Source organism: Apodemus sylvaticus, chromosome 6 (assembly GCF_947179515.1).
Source record: "Apodemus sylvaticus chromosome 6, mApoSyl1.1, whole genome shotgun sequence".
In the NCBI taxonomy this organism is placed as follows: domain Eukaryota; kingdom Metazoa; phylum Chordata; class Mammalia; order Rodentia; family Muridae; genus Apodemus; species Apodemus sylvaticus.
The window spans coordinates 20,694,268-20,710,924 of NC_067477.1; the positions used below are offsets into that span (position 1 = coordinate 20,694,268).

Sequence of the window (16,657 nt, forward strand, 5' to 3'; positions counted from 1 at the left end):
TGGGTTGTTTCTACTATATATGTATATATGTATGTATGTATGTATGTATGTATATATATATATATCATACATATATAAATGGATAACAGTGAAAACCTGGGCACAGATGGCACAAAATATTGGCAAGCACAACAAAAAAAACATGGGATATATGAAGAATCCTAATGACCTAAAATGGATGAAATGATACGGCATTGTCTTAGTCAGGGTTTCTATTCCTGCACAAACATAATGACCAAGAAGCAAGTTGGGGAGGAAAGGGTTTATTGAGCTTACACTTCCACACAGCTGTTCATCACCAAAGGAAGTCAGGGCTGGAACTCAAGCAGGTCAGGAAGCAGGAGCTGATGCAGAGGCCATGGAAGGATGCTACTTACTGGCTTGCTTCCTCTGGCTTGTTCAGCTTGCTTTCTTATAGAACCCAAGAATACCAGCCCAGGGATGGCACCACCCACAAGGAGCCCTTCCTGCTTGATCACTAATTGAGAAAATGCCTTACAGCTGGATCTCGTGGAGGCATTTCCTCAAGGGAGGCTCCTTTCTCTGTGCCAACTCCAGCTTGTGCCAACTTGACACACAAAACCAGCCAGTACAGCTGTGAATAAATTTAAAGATGCTAACACACAAAAATGTTATAAAAATATTAAGTACAATGTACAGCTATCCCTCAAAACTGTAAAGACAAAAAAATATATAGTACTGTCTACTGGGAACACTAGGGAATAAGACTTAGAAATACTCCTTTAATTTCAATATATGAAAATGAGAGCTGGAGAGATAGCTCAGTGGTTAAGAGCACTGACTTGCTGAGTTCAAATCCCAGCAACCACAGGGTAGCTCCCAACCATCTGTAATGAGATTTGATGCCCTCTTCTGGGGTGTCTGAAGACAGCTACAGTGTACTTACATATAATAAATAAATTTTAAAAAGGAAGAAAAAATGAATTCATAAATAATGCTTTAAGAAACTAGCAATTAAGTATATAACATGGATATAATAGCTTCAGAAAATATTCACAAAATAGCAGGCAGGGCTAGGCATGCTGGCACACTTGGGAGGTAGAGCCAGGTGGTTCCTGAGGTTTGAGTTGGTTATAGTGAGAACTATATAGTAAGTTGTAGGCCAGTCGGGGCTAAGGCTGGGTTAGGGAAGCACTCGCCAGTAGCACTAGGCTTTGCCTCTCTTCCGTTTCAAGCATGTGTTCTTACTGCCAGCGCTAACGGCCCTCAGTCTTTGCTTGTTAAAGAGTACATAGGTATAAAACAATGTATGTCTCATACAACTTGTTGCCAAGCTCAATATTAAATAAATTAAATTTCCTCATGATTCACTTGCCAGTTTTCAAAAATACACTGTCAAGTCCAACTGCCCATTCTTGGAAACCACATTACATGAATTTGTTTTAGGTAAGAACAAATGTAGAAGTTATGATTATAATGAATCTGCTTCCTGGGTATCATTGACTCTTGTCAGAACACAGGAGATAAAACACTGTAAAATTTTAAATGGCAGACATTTAAACTGGTCTAGGGCAATAAAATTAATACCCAGGAAGATGGAAATATTTTTGTACAGTATTACTTGATACACAAACTTAGTGAAGAAAGCCATGGCCACAGCACAAAGAGCATAACAAGGTGTATCTCATGGGTTTTTTTTCTAATTTTTTAAATTATTTGTACCCATTTTTAAATAAGTGTTAGGCCCACATGTATGTATGTGCACCACCTGCATGCCCATTGCCCAGGGAAGTCGGAAGACGGCATTGGGTCCCCCGGAAATGAAGTTACAGACAGTGTGAGCCGCCTTGTGGGTGCTGGGAACCTAACTCAGGTCTTCCCAAAGAACAATAAATGCACTTAAGTGCTGAGCTATCTCTCCAACCCTTCATGGCTATTCTGACTCAGCAAAATGTATATCTCACTCAATTATTGTAATGCTTTCTTTGTACCACTCAAAAAGAATCTGCATGTATTCACTGTTCTGCACTGACCCGTAATAAACATGCTCAGAAGCTGAAAGCTTAGTAGCACATGAAGTGACAACCCTAGTATTAACCAAGCCAGCTCGGTCAACAGGTTCTCCAGGGAGGGAGCGAGGCTTAAAAAGAAAAAGACAGACAACACTGTAGCAGGACCCCAGCCAGTTTTGAGGCTGAAGTGGGTTTATTTTTTCCCAGTCTGCTTTTATAACATTTTACTTACATGCAAATAAAAAGTTCAGTTCTAGGTTAAGGAACAAACAAGAAGTCAATAAGCACAAACAGTCAAGGAACAATCAAGGCAGTAAACAAAGTCCCGGAATCATTGTTTCTCCAGGCTTATCTGGATGACCAAGCCTTCTTCCCCGCCCTAGCCCAAAGTCAAATTCTTGCCCAAAGCCTATTTCTTTGCTCTAGCCCAAAATCAGATTCCTTACTGAGCTTACTTCTAAGTCCTGGCTCAATGTCAAATTCTTGCTACGTTTCTAGAAGCAGCCCCAAAAGCTCTCTATATAGTATTGTATAGCGGGTACTTTAATACAGACATGTACACGATATATTGGGAGCACCCACAAGTCTTTCCTAACAATACCCCCACATTCCACCCCAGTTCCTCACCAAAGTCTTCGGAGTCTGTTTCCTAAAACTTCAAAGTGGTCTCTCTCCATTCTCAAATCACTACTGGAGTCCTAATCACCACAGTCTCTTCATTTCTCCCCAAATACCTTTCAAGTATTCTGTTCCCCAGTGATCCTCTAAAATCCTCATTTGATCCCATGTCTCTACTTTTAAAAATCTTTAACTTCCCATAGCTTTTTTTTTTTTTTTTTTTTTTTTTGGTGGGGAGGTGGTTGGTGGGCAGCATCGTCCTATTTATACAGGCATAGACCAGCTGTCCTCCAACACAATATACTCCTTCCTCTACCTTCAGGTGCAACGAGCCTTTAGGAGAATGAGCCTTTGTACCCAGTTTCTTTGCTACTTTGAAGAACCTAAAATGGTTTCACCATACAAGATCTGCGCCCATCCATTGCTTAATCTTTGTCAACCCCCTCCCAGATCCCTCCCTGGTGCGAGCCACTCAACATTTTGCTGGATTTTTCACTTCCCCACCACCACGCTTCCTCCTTCAGAGATTGAGCATTTACCCCGGGACCTGATAATCATTTCAACAGGCAACTATGTTGGACACTGTGCTGTTCCAATTTCTTCATGCCTACATTTCTTCATTTGTAAAATATTACAACAGACACACACATCAAAAATGCCGTATTAAATCGCACTTACTAAATAAGTTAGCCCTAACTAAATATTAGCTATAGTTTTTACAGAAATGCTAAGTATTGGGAGAATGCCTTTTCTGGAATTAAGGTTTTCAGTGGGAGAGGAAGTATTACATGCAGTTGAGCAGAAAGTACCGAAGAAGGTGGAGATAGAAAACAAAAGAACCTAAAACTTGGCCGCCAGGATTCTCATCTAGAACCCTAGAATCACAAGATTGTCCAGCGTAGAGAAGTTCCTCCGCCCAGCAGGCGGCGCCGCAGCATCACACTCGCAGCGGGAGGACCAGAGCCGCCCAGGTCACGTGTCCCGTGCTCCCTGGCTCGCGTGCCTCGTGACGTGCGCCCGCAGTAGTGATTGGTTGGCGGGAGGCACGTGGGTAGGGTGGGGCGGGCCGGGGCGGAGGGGTGGGGCCGGGGGCGGAGCTGCTGGAGGGGGCTGCTCCGCGCCGGGGCCGTTGGCTCCAGACAAATAAACATGGAGTCCATCTTCCACGAGAAAGTGAGTGTGGGCGTTCGGTGGGGAGCCGTCCTCGGCTTGGCGGCGGGCGTGGGGAGCAGCGTCGCCGCTTCAGGAACTCAGGCGGGGCCCGAGCGCCCCCATCCCGACCTAGCTGGGTGAGGGGTGCTTCCTGCTTTCTCCCCCTGGCTCCGCTTGTGAAGCTTCCCGCATGCGTCCCCGGCACCCTCCATCTAGAAGACCGGGCGGGTAGCCTGGGCATTTCTAGGGGTTTCACCCGTAGGACTAGCGCGGGCGTTCCTTGTCCACTTGCCACGCCTTTTCGGGTTTCTTCTATCTTCTCTCTTAAAGTCTAATCTAGCCTGTCGCCTTTTCACACCTGGCGGACCCTTCCCAACTCCTCCCACGCCTCCTAACCTATCCTCTAGCAGAACCAACTTTCTCTCTCAACTCAGTTCTATAATGGAATGTCCCATGCATTTAGATCTTGATGATCTGTCCCACGTCCTTCTGCAGTTGTGACCCTGGCTTTCCCATTGAAGGGCCTGACACTTATGAAGTAAAGTAGGAAACCCCGGAGGGAAGTCGTCATAAGAGTTTATTACGGAATGTTTGGGTTGCTCTCCCATTTTTCCGGACCAGGAGGCCAGCTTTGTTTTTAGGTATTATGGATAGATTAGTCTCTTCCTACTGTGTGATTTGGCTAGTCTCTTCCTCACCTTAATTCCTAAGTGACTACGCTTAAAAGTATTGTTGTGACATCCTGAGAAACTGGTCTATGCTCGCATACAATTATCAAGTCATTTGGGTGTTGCTGGGACAACTTTGGCGTGATACCATGTTTCATAATCATCTTAGGTTTGGAGAGGATTGCTAGTTGAGACTATTATTTCGTTGGAGCAGAGGCCTTTGTTTTGTATCACTTGTAAAGAAGCATTTACTCATAGCGTTTAAAGTCCATGCACGACAAAAGAAAGACAAAAATGATGTAAACCCAAGGAAGTTGTTAAATGAAGTGCTCTTCAGAAGACATTTCTGAGTGCTTTGGAACTGGAACAAGTTAGTCTGTGACAAGATTTCTTGTAGTCCAAGCTGGCTCCAGACTCCCCATCCTCCTGTTTCTGCCTCCTGGGTGCTGACTGGGATTTTGACTATGTGCTGTGACTCTGAGTGAGCCCCTTCCCCCATTCATTTGTAAATAATTTTCCAAAAGCTTTGGAATAAAACCCATTTTAAACATGTTATACTCTGAACACTTCATACACTGTTTCGTGAGAGGCTTGCCATGCTTGCTTTGTTTTGTTTTGTTTTTGTCCCCGTTCCCCCCAACCCCCACAGGGTCTCTCTGTGTAGCCCTGGCTGTCCTGGAACTCACTCTGTAGACCAGGCTGGCCTTGTATGAACTTGTGTGGAGGCCGGGGAGGGCTTTATAAAGCCTGTTGTCTCCTTCCACCTTGATGTGGGTTGCAGGCGTCTCGGGCTTCAGCCAGCCCCTCTACTCACTGCGCCATCTCTAGGGTGAACGAAAAGAGTAGTGGAAAGACATGGCTGCTCCTAGGTGTGGTGGTGGAGAAAGCTTATTAAAGAGATGCGGGGGAGCAGAGCCGGGGCAGACACATTTGGGAGAGCCCGGAGTGGACGTGACCCTGAGCCACATGGGGAGAGGGGAAGGAAATATGGCAGCCAGGAGCGAAAGGCGCAATTACGATAGAAAAGAGGGAGGGTAACCAAGATGTATGGATTACATAGGCAAGAGCCGCCAGCCAAGGGCAGCATAGTCCTTGGTCTGGAGGTTCAGGGCAGAGGGCTGGGTATACCAGCCATACCCTGTAACCGGAGGGACTAAGGGATGCTGGGACAACGTGGAGGCCAGGTCTGCTTTGATGTTAACTAGGTACCTCAGCCTCTAGGCCTGGGCTTGGAATTTAACATAGGACACTTTTTTGTTTGTTTGTTTTCCAGACAGGGTTTCTCTGTATAGCCCTGGCTGTCCTGGAACTCACTCTGTAGACCAGGCTGGCCTCGAACTAAGAAATCCGACTGCCTCTGCCTCCCAGAGTGTTAGGATTAACAGGCGTGTACCACCACCACCCAGCTAGGGCATTTAAACTATGCATTAAAGAAATTATATTTGGCCCACAGTGGTACGCCTTTAATCCCAACACTCTGAAAGGTAGGAGCAGGGGAATCTCTTGTGAGTTCAAGGCCAGCCTAGTCTACAGAGTTTTAAGATAGCCAGGGCTATGAAAAACCAAAAGAAAAAAAATTGTGTTTGCCACATATACACCCTTAGGTACACATCTGCATGTACACATATACAGACATGCATGCACAGATACCCATCTGCTTACCCCGAAGTCATTGAGTTACCAGCGGGTGTATATATTTAATAATACTTGAGAAGTACCTTTGCTGTATGTGTGTGTTTGTGTGTGTGTCTAGGTACTGTGTGTTTCTAGTGTCTACTAAAGCCAGAAGATCTCCTGGAACTAGAGTTACAGAGGCTTGTGAGTAGCCATGTGGGTGTTAGGAATTGAACCTAGGTCCTCTGGAAAAGCAGCCAGTACTCTTAACTGCTGAGCCATCACAATACCTTCTTGACTATATTGATCATTCCTCATTTGATTTCAGCGCAAGTAACTACTGAATCAGTATATGCAAAGTGCTAGGCTTACAAAGAACTTCCTCAGGCTGCGGATACACCTCAGCTGGTAAAGTGCTTGTTGTGTAAGCGTGGAAACCTGAGTTCAGATCTCAGCTTGCTTGTATCTGTGGTACAGAGGCAGGGAATGGGGCTAGGTGGATTTCTGGTTGTTGACCAGCCAGTCTACCGGAATCAGTGAGCACTGGGCTCAGTGGAAGTCTATCTCAAAAAATAAGGCGGGGGAGCAACTGAGGAAGACGTCTGACTTGGACCTTTAGCACACGTAGGTACACATCTGCATGTACACATATACAGACCCTGAAGTCATCGAGTTACCAGCAGGTGTATATACTTAATACTTGAGAAGTACCTTTGGTGTGTGTGTGTGTGTGTGTGTGTGTGTTGGGGTGCACATGTGGATATGCATTTAGAGGCAGAAGGACAACCTTGGTGTTGTTCCTCACAAGTAGGTGAATTTATGACCTCCAGTATCTGCCCATTTTCACCTCTTCAGCACTACGGTTACAGATAGGTACCACCATGCATGGCTTTTTAAATGAGGGTTCTGGGGACTAAACCTCAGATCCTAAGACCCGTATGGAAGCACCTTACTGACAGAGGCATCTCCCCGTCTTGGAGAGTACATTTGCTTTTGTCATCAATCTAACTGTATGTAGCAAGTGAACACTTAATGAAGCCGTAGCATATTTCAAGAACATGTACCTGTAACTGTAGAAGAGGCCATACTGGGAATATTTAGCATAATTGCTATTTTCCAGAGAATTCTTTTCCCTTCTATAATTTGCCTTTAACCAGGAAATTAACTAGAGCACTTCCTCTTGGAATTAGTTCTCCACTTAACCCCTTTGAACACTTACTGTTAAGTTAGAGTATAAAAGCAGTTGTCAGCCAGGCATGGCAGCACATGCCTTTAATCCTGGTACTTGGGAGGCAGAGGCAAGCAGGTTCCTAGTTTGTAGACTATCTTGGATGAGTGGTAGTGTAGCATGTTCATCGTCTGAGTCTAGCACAGTAAAATATGCACCCCAACTCGTAGAATTTTAATAGCAAAGAGTTTCTCTTCCTCTTGTGTGAAATACAAGTGTTTATTATATTTTATTGCATATGCGTGTTGGGGGTCGCTCCATGCCTGCCACTCTACATATGGAGGTCAGAGGTCAGTTGAGTGGGGCTTGGCCCTCTTCCCACTGTGTGGGTCCTGGGGATTGAACCTAGGTCGGCAAGGTCGCAGCAAGCCGCTGTTCCTGCTGAGCCATTTTGACAGTTCCTGCTTGAGTAAAACCTTGACAAAAGAGCTACTAGGATTAACTTGAGGAATAGCAATAAGGCAAAAAAATGCATGGTCAGAGGTGGAGGAGACAAGTAATCGATTGGTTCCTGTGGAATTTGACAGTCTGTGGCAATATGATTTTTAAATTGATTTGAACAATTTGTTGTTTCCTTCCGTTAATCATATTAGAAATTTAAAACATACTTCCTGTAGCAGTACCATTTTACTTGGTCACGGTTTGATTTTAAGTACTTATTATTCCTACTAAGAAAGCTGCTTGTTTTAGAGACTGAATGTAGCACATTTGGTAGAGCACTTGTGTGGCATGCATAACGCATACATTTTACCTATCCCAGTTCCACACGAACTGGGCATAACGAGATAGGTACTTTTGATTTTTAAAGATTTAATTATTTTTATGCATATGAGTGCCTTTATGAATCAAAGTGCACCACATGCATACAGTGCCCGAGGAAGCCAGGAGAGGGCACTAGATCCTTTAGGACTGCAATTATTAGCTAGTTGTGAACTCCCCTATAGATTCTGGGAACTGGACTCAGGTCCTTTGCAAGAATATCAAGGGTTAACTCCTGAGCCATCTCTCCAGCCTCCAGATCCCAATTTTTAATAGCAAGAATGTTTTATCAAAAACCTGGATGCCTTTCTGTATGTTAAACATGGCGCCCAGGAGCTAGAGATGTCTCAGGAATCCTGAGCACTGGCTGCTGCTCTTCAGAGGACCCAGGACCCTCAGCACCCACATGCTGACTTAAAACTGACTGTAGCTCTAGCCTCACAAGGTCCAACATCCTCTTTTGGCCTCAAGCATCTCCTATACAAGAACACACATTCTGAGAGCTTGCGGTCGAGGGAGCACAGGTGGAAATGGCCCTCAGGTGAAGTCACAGACTTTCCCTGAAGCCTCTGCATCCCCCATCCTTTCTTCCAGGAGCCAGCTCTTCCTCACTGCTTACTTCAACAAGGAAGATCTAACTTTGTGACTAAAAGATTAATTTCCCCTACTTAAGGTTTTTGTAAGAAAACCATATAAGCTTTTAATCCCAGCACTTGGGAGGCAGAGGCAGGTGGATCTCTGAGTTGCAGGCCAGCCTGGTCTACAGAGTGAGTTCCAGGATAGCCAGGGGTACACGGGAGTGGGGGGCAGAAAAGAAAAGAAAAAATGGCATACACGTAAATTTTTTATTACTGTGTATCTCTGCATGATATGTTGTATGAATAGGTGCATATCCCAGTGTATCTGTATAGAGATCAAAGGGAAACTTTATAGAATCTTCTTCCACTTTTGAGTCAGTTCCAGGGACGGGACCGAGGTCCCTAGGCTCCTCTCCCCCACCCCACCCTGCACTTTAACTGTCTTTGTTTGGTGGTGGTAGTACTGGGGATTGAACCCAGGTCCTTGTACAGTCTAGGTACATCCTTGGCTCTGGTGTCTACTTTTGAGTCTTGTGTGTATGTTTTGTTTTGTTTTTGCTTTTTGAGACAGGGTTTCTCTGTGTAGCCCTAACTGTCCTGGAACTCACTCTGTAGACCAGGCTGGCCTCGAACTCAGAAATCCGTCTGCCGCTGCCTCCCAAGTGCTGGGATTAAAGGCGTGCGCCACCACTGCCTGGTGTGTTTTTTACTTTTTTAACAGTATTTGAGAGATTCATCTATATTGTTAGTTACTTGTGTTTAATTTACTTTTATTCTTATATAGTGTTCTTTTGTTAATGTAATTCTGTGTTCTAAACTGTCTCTGGGTGTTTTCCAGTTTGGAAAGCTTGTAAGTCGTGCTGTAGTGAGTGCATTGCAGTGTATGTGTCTAATCACAGCACACGGCTGTTAAGCTTTGGTAGCGACTGAGGATTGCTATAGAGTGGCTTCACTAATTTATACTCTCTCTAACAATGGTTTTCTGTCATTCTAAACCTCCCACTGTAATGGCTGTTCTGGAATTGCATAGTAGTAACACCAAGTCAGTGTTTCTTTTGTAAAAGTACTTTTGTTTTCTTAGCTAGGTGTGGTGGTTGTAATACGGTTCTCTAGAGTCACAGAACTTACGGAATGTCTCTTTATGTTGAGGGAATTTATTGTGATGACTTACAGTCTGTAGTCTAGCTAACCCAACAGTGGTCAGCTGTGAATGGGAAGGCCAAGAATCTAGTAGTTGCTCAACTAGCTCACAGGGCTGGGTGTTTCAGCTGGTCTTCTGTAGAAGTAGGTTCCAACAGATGTGCTGGTTAGTAAGTGCAAGCAGGTGAAGAAGACTGAATCTTTCCTTCTTCCAATGTCCTTTTGTAAGCCTCAGCAGGTGTGGCCCAGATTAAAGGTGTGCACTTACTTTTTGTTCCTATAGGAGTGATACCTCAGTGGGGAAATGCATCTCAGGTGCTCTTTGGAGTCATCATCTGCCATGTAATATAGCTCAGACCAGGAGGGAGGCAGGCAGGCAGGCAGGCAGGCAGGGTTCAGTAGGCCTCACTGGCCCTGAACTCAAGGCCAGAGTTAACAGAAGGAGGTGGTGTGCCATCTGTCCTTCCTTCCAGAAGGGCCGCCTTAGGGGTCTGTGTCTTCAGGACTCCTCTACTCATGGGTCTCCTCCTTAGGAAAGCAATGCTGTTGGCCCAGGAGAGTGAGGAGCAAGGGGTCCGCTGTCTGGAGATGGGGCTGGGCTGGGAACCAGTTGTGTATAAAAGCCAGCTAGGCAGTGCGAGAAGCCCCTGGCCTCCCTTCATGGGGAGGACGATAATGACCCCCTAGGGAGCTGAAGTTGACTGAAGGAACTCTTACTAGTTTGTGCACTTGTGGACCTGGACTGTCCCAGTGTGGGACTGGTTTTCTCTTCTCTGTGTTACAAGGAATCTGTAAAGTTGGCTGATGAGAGCCTCTGCTCCAGAACTATGGCCTTAACTGGAAGTAAGACAGGGGTGTTCTCATTGACCCAGTTCTTGGATTTGAAAGGGCAGGCCTTTAAGGTCAGATAGCCACCTTGTTAAAAGATCTGTTAAAAGAATGAACAGTCTAGAGGTTTACGCTTCCTTTTTGCAGTAGTAATTTGCTATAAATAAATTCTAAATAAAGGGTAAATTCTAATAGGTACTGAAAAATTCAAAGGCTAAATGTTTTTATTGGTTAATTTTTAGGCTTATGTGATCGGGCAGATGAATTATACTATAAATTATTCTTCCTTTTTGTTCCTATAGTAAAGTAGCTGTAGAATACACATGGGCAAGGAAATGCATGTACTTGTGAAATCAGGTTTTCACAGGGCTTACCAGGTTTGTTTTGACTGCATTAGAAAGTTAGTAATTGCATTTTTTAGGAGCTGTTGTCCATATCCAGTGATGACATCTGCATTTTTTCTTTTGGAAACACTAGCAAGAAGGCTCGCTTTGCGCTCAGCATTGCTTGAACAACCTATTACAAGGGGAGTACTTCAGCCCCGTGGAGTTGTCTTCAATCGCGCACCAGCTAGATGAAGAGGAAAGGCTGAGAATGGCAGAAGGAGGAGTCACTAGTGAAGACTACCGCACATTTTTGCAGGTACTGATTTCAGGCTCGCTGAGTCCCATTTTATTTTGGAAATGCGGGAGCTCTTTAGAGGAAGATGAGCCATTCTCCCCCAGGAGTCTGACTTGTTAATTATAACTCTGCCCCTCACTTGGTAAATGGGACTGTACAGCATGTTCTTTTAAATGCGCACACTAATTTTAATCCTTTTTCCCATCCCCCTCTGCCCACAACTACTGTCCGTGAAAATTGAACAGCAGCCTTCTGGAAATATGGACGACAGTGGCTTTTTCTCCATTCAAGTAAGTAGTCCGGAGTGAAGTGCCGCCTCCTTTTCAGCCCTGCTTGTGCTTAGGCTCAGTCTGTGGCTGATGAGCCACAGTGTGACACCGCATTTCTGTAATGGAGGCTCAGCAGCTGCTTCTGTAAACTGTCTGCAGAAGATAAGACTCCAGACTCCAGAGTGCGCTGGGACAGAGATGCACACCAGGACAGTAGACTCTTCACTCTAGAACGGCGTTGGCCCCTCACATGCTTAGGACAGGCAGGCTCTTGCTGTGTAGTCCTTGCTGGTCTGAAACTTGTGATCGTCTTCCCCTCTGTGTCTCCAGACTGAAATTATAGGTGTGTGCTACCACAGTCAGTTTAGAATAGGGCCTTTAAAAATTATTTTCTGAGAGAGATTGCTTAATTTGCATGTAGGTGCTAATAACTCTAATAAATTACAGTGCTTCAGACTCCCCATCTCTGGCATATCTGAGAAATTTCAGTGTCTTGCAGTTTTCTATTGAAATCATCCTCCAGGATGGGATTCCTGTAGTGCAGGTTGTAGCCCTTCTGGAGGGTGGTATGGAGATTGGCCGCAAGGCCTTGCATGTGCTGAGCTCAGACTGCCACCGAGCCACATCCTAATACGTTAGGTTTTATTTTAATTCTGTGTTGATTTATTCTTTATAGTGCTGGGGATGATATTTAAAATCTTGTCACATATTAGACAAATATTCTGCTCTAGAAAATACCTCCAGCCCTGTGGTTTTGCACACACACACACACACAAACACAAACACACGCGCATGTTTTTTTTTGTGTGTGTGTGTGTGTGTGTTTATATGTGTGTGTCCTTCTGTAGCCTAGCATGATCTTGAACTTTCCAAAGTTCTTCTTTGGCATCCTAGGTGTTGGGATTGAAGTTATGGGCAGACATGCCTGACTTTATATGTGTATTTGAGAAGTCCATTCTGATGATGTGAGGGTTGTCCACATTCTTTCTGAATCTGTCTTTTGAAAGATCTACTTATGCAAGTGTCTTTCTTTATACATTCCTCCCATGCCACCCTTCTAGAGTCCCCATTCACTAGCATTTCCACCCAGTTCTTCACTTGTGACCTTGTGAGGCCCAGTGGGCCAGAGCTGAGTGCAGAGGTGAGCGTTGGCCCAGCCCCTGCATCCCCTGTGTGACAGACACTACTTCCGTTCTGCTCTCTGCACTTGCAGTTGTCTGAGTTGTGCGTGCTTCTTTGTTGCCTTCCTGGGATAACAGATGGAATATTGTCTTAATTTCTCTCTTTTTTTCCAGCTTGCTATCATCAGGTTTGATTTTCTGTTCATGACTCTGGAAGTTTAAAATATATCAAAACTTCTTTTTAAAGATTTATTTTAAAAATCCTCTATATACAGTATGTGCCTCTGTGTGGGTGTGTGCACATGAGTGCTGGTGTCTGTGGAGGACAGAAGAGGGCACTGGGACCCTGGAGTTGACTACCAGTGGTTGGGAGCCCTGACGTGGGTGCTGGGAACTGAGCTTGAGTTCTGTAAGAACAGTGTGTACTGTTGACCAGTCATCTCCCCAGTGCCCAAACCTTTCTTTTCAACCCCAGGGAGAATCTGTTTAGTTTGGTCACTGCCGTTGCAGGTGGTAAGTGTCTGTAGTGGAATAGTTTTACAAGCAGCACCCAGTGTGGAATGTGCTTCTGGGTGCTTGAGACAGTGTTATCTACAATTCTGTGGTCTTCTGACATTTCCCAGAGACCTGGTGTGGAAAAGCACTCTTTCAAAACGGACGTGAGGGGCTGGGGAGGTGGCTTTCCTTTTAAGAATGCTTAATGGTATTTCAGAAGATGACCAGGTCAGTTCTCAGCGTGTACGCTAGCCTGCTTACAACCGCCTGTAACTCTGATGTATGGGCACCTGATGCCGTCCCGCCTCCACAGGCCTCCTACCGTGGCCTGCACTCGCTCAGACACACTTAGATAAAAATAATAAAACAAGAAATCTTTAACACTTGCAATGAAATAAAATTAAGTTCACATCTGTATATTATTTATGGATTTAGTGGGATATCAAGGGGACATAATTTTTAAAAACTACATCCTCAAATTTTATATATGAAGTATAGTTGCTTACACAATGTAGCTGTGCTATTTTAAACTTGGACTTGAAGGTTTAGCTCATGAAAGTTGTTATTTTTCTTTTGACAGGTTATAAGCAATGCTTTGAAAGTTTGGGGTTTAGAACTAATCCTATTCAACAGTCCAGAGTACCAGAGGCTCAGAATTGATCCTATGTAAGATTTTTTCCTGTATTTTTTTTTTAATTTAAATTTGATTTTTAAAACTGTAATTTCTGAATGAGGACAAATTCATCATGAATGTCTTTGCTTTGATTTTGTACTTGATACCCTTGGATTTCACCCTGTCACCTTCTTGGTGCTGCCTTTATTCAGTGGCCCTGGTCTGGGTCATGTGGAGGTTTTTGTGCTTAACATCACTAAGCTCCTGTAGAAAATACATAGTTACATGATTTATAATTTTTCAGATAAGTAATTAAGTATAACTATATCCTAAATGATAGGAATTTTAGAGTACTTGCTAGTATATATCTCTACCATCCCAACTTAACAGTATGTTTTTTTTTTTTCTAGAAATGAAAGATCCTTTATATGCAATTATAAAGAACATTGGTTTACAGTTAGAAAATTAGGAAAACAGGTAATATATCTTCTATTCTCTTGTCCTTTTATCACACTCTGTATTCAGTTTGAAACTAAATTTTGAGATTGGTCTCTTTGGAATGAAGCCCAGGATTTTGTGCCCTCTACCCAAGTTTGGCCTCAATTCAACAGATAAAAATTTGCTAGCTTAAGAGAAGATAATTCTCTTCTTCATATTTTTTTTAAAAATAAACCCATATGTTATATCATAATGAAAATTCTATATCGAAAACAATACATATATGGCTTTTACAAACTATTACATATGTTTTTGTGTGACAATTTGTGTTTAGCACAGTACTATAACAGCCTGAGATCTTGTCAGGAATAAGCAAAACATTTAGAAGTTGGCATTAGTGGGATAGGCTTCTTTGGGCAATTCCAGTGTCTGGCAGTACATACATCTGTATAGTTACCACTGAACATGGTTTTTGTTTGTTTGTTTGTTTGTTTGTTTGTTTTTGTTTTTTGGGTTTTTTTGGTTATTTTTGGGATTTGGTTTTTTCGAGACAGGGTTTCTCTGTATAGCCCTGGCTGTCCTGGAACTCACTCTGTAGACCAGGCTGGCCTCGAACTCAGAAATCCGCCTGCCTCTGCCTCCCAGCGTGCTGGGATTACAAGCATGCGCCACCACTGCCCGGCTGAACATGGTTTTAAAAGTCATGTTAAGGCCTTACTAGAGTGTTAGACCTTACTAAGGGTTATTGAAAACCAGCTTATACAGTCAAAGGGAATGAACTGCTAATCTACATGCAGTGTGGATGAATCTCAGAAATGGGAGCTAGGATCTCGTGACAGAAAGTAGACTGACTAGTGCCTGTGCAGGGCTGAAGATGGGAAGAAGGCACACGAGGGAAAGGCCCAGAGGGACCTAGAGGTGGCACTGTGACGAGTGTACTCCTTGTCCTGGTCATGTTGATGGGTTAATGTGGGTAATAGAGATACTATTAAATGACAAAATATAAAGAGGACAGGTTGTCATCTAAGTATGTGCAGTTTATCCCAGTGCTATGGCCCACACCTGTGACCTAGGAAGCCCAGCCTGGACCACATAATGAAACCCTCAAGAGAGATGGGGGAGAGGGAAGGCAGTCTACTGCATGTCAGTCATGCCCCGGTAAAGCTGGTTTTTTTTAAAATAAAAAGAAAAGGCCTGGAGAGATAGCTCAGTGGTTAAGAGCACGGATTGCTTCTCCAGAGGTCCTGAGTTCAATTCTCAGCAACCACATGGTGGCTTACAACCATCTGTAATGGGATCTGATGTCCTCCTCTGGTGTGTCTGAAGACAGCTACAGTGTACTTATATAAATAAAGTAAAGGAATATTTAAAAAAAAAAAGAAATAGTTAAAAAAATATAAAAAATAAAAATAGAAAAATGTGGAGTGTGGTGGTATACACCTTTAATCCAAGCAGAGCCAGGGAGATCTCTGCGAGCTCAGCCAAAGCTGCAGAGTGAGACCCAGTGTTAAAAACCCAACAATAAGGAAGGTACGTAAGAAACGGTTCATTGAACCTAGAGACGTGGTTCAGCAGCTGTGATGTCACTGCTCTCAGGACCTGGGCTGCGTTCCCAGCGCCCACGTGCTGCCTCATAACTGTCTGTAACTCCAGCTCTATGACACCAAGCAGACCCATGATGCACATACATGCATATATACATACATGCATACATACACATGAAATTAATTAAAAAGAAAAAGTACAGTGAGTTAAGTCAACATATATTAGTTATATAATATGTGTATGTGTGTGTGTGTATATGTGTGTGTGTGTGTGTATATATATATATATATATATATATATATATTCACCGTGTTCTTTTTCTTTTTTCTTTCTTTTTTTACAGTAAACCATACTGTTAGCTTTTAATTCAGCCATCTGGAAGTAGCCAGTCTTCAGTGATTGTTTGGTGATGTAGATCATTGGCAGGCTATATACTTATAATAAACACAAGGTCCTAAGATTCCATCTCTTGCTCCAGAAAAATAAGGAAAAAGCAATTTTTAGATTCTTTGTAAGGTGCACTTTGTAAGGTGCACTTGAGAGAACTAGTTAGAGCTGTGTGTATAGTGGGGTAGCTTAACTGGGACACGACTCAGTTCTGAAGGCTCAGGGTCAACTCCATTTAACTTCTCTGCCCTCCTCCCTTGTAGCCACTGAGGGTTTATTTGTTCCTTTAGGAAATTATGATCCAGCATTATTTTCCTATATCAAATAATCACTGGAGTTTTAAGGTCTAGAAATATAAAATCCATAAAAACTTAGGAGAAATAGGAAAACATTGTTTTGAGCTTTTAACATTTTTAGTTCTTTTTTGGATTTTTTTACATTTTGGACTCTGTTTATCTTTAACAGGCACAAAGATGGCAAGAATATGTATATTGATCCTTGGTTCTGATTCATATTCTTGTTAAGAACAAAGTTGGCTGGATGTGGTGGCTCATATGTTTAATCCCTGCACTCAGGAGGCGGGGGCTTGGCTGCTCTGTGAGATCTGAGT

The 16,657-nt window shown here is 43.5% G+C and overlaps 1 protein-coding gene across 4 annotated transcripts in view; it reads left to right on the plus strand.

The window, feature by feature from the left end:
- Positions 1-3,665: 3,665 nt before the first annotated feature.
- Atxn3 (ataxin 3) overlaps positions 3,666-16,657 on the plus strand; it is a 42,630-nt gene continuing 29,638 nt past the window's right edge. Inside the window, exons 1-5 of one of the 4 annotated variants that reach the window (XM_052185227.1) lie at positions 3,666-3,764; positions 11,036-11,200; positions 11,425-11,469; positions 13,645-13,730; positions 14,088-14,154. In XM_052185227.1, the coding sequence (XP_052041187.1) occupies positions 3,741-3,764; positions 11,036-11,200; positions 11,425-11,469; positions 13,645-13,730; positions 14,088-14,154 (387 nt within the window). In that variant the 5' untranslated portion in view covers positions 3,666-3,740. The remainder of the gene's footprint in view (positions 3,765-11,035; positions 11,201-11,424; positions 11,470-13,644; positions 13,731-14,087; positions 14,155-16,657) is intronic. The other 3 variants (XM_052185224.1, XM_052185225.1, XM_052185226.1) reach the window with 3 other exon arrangements.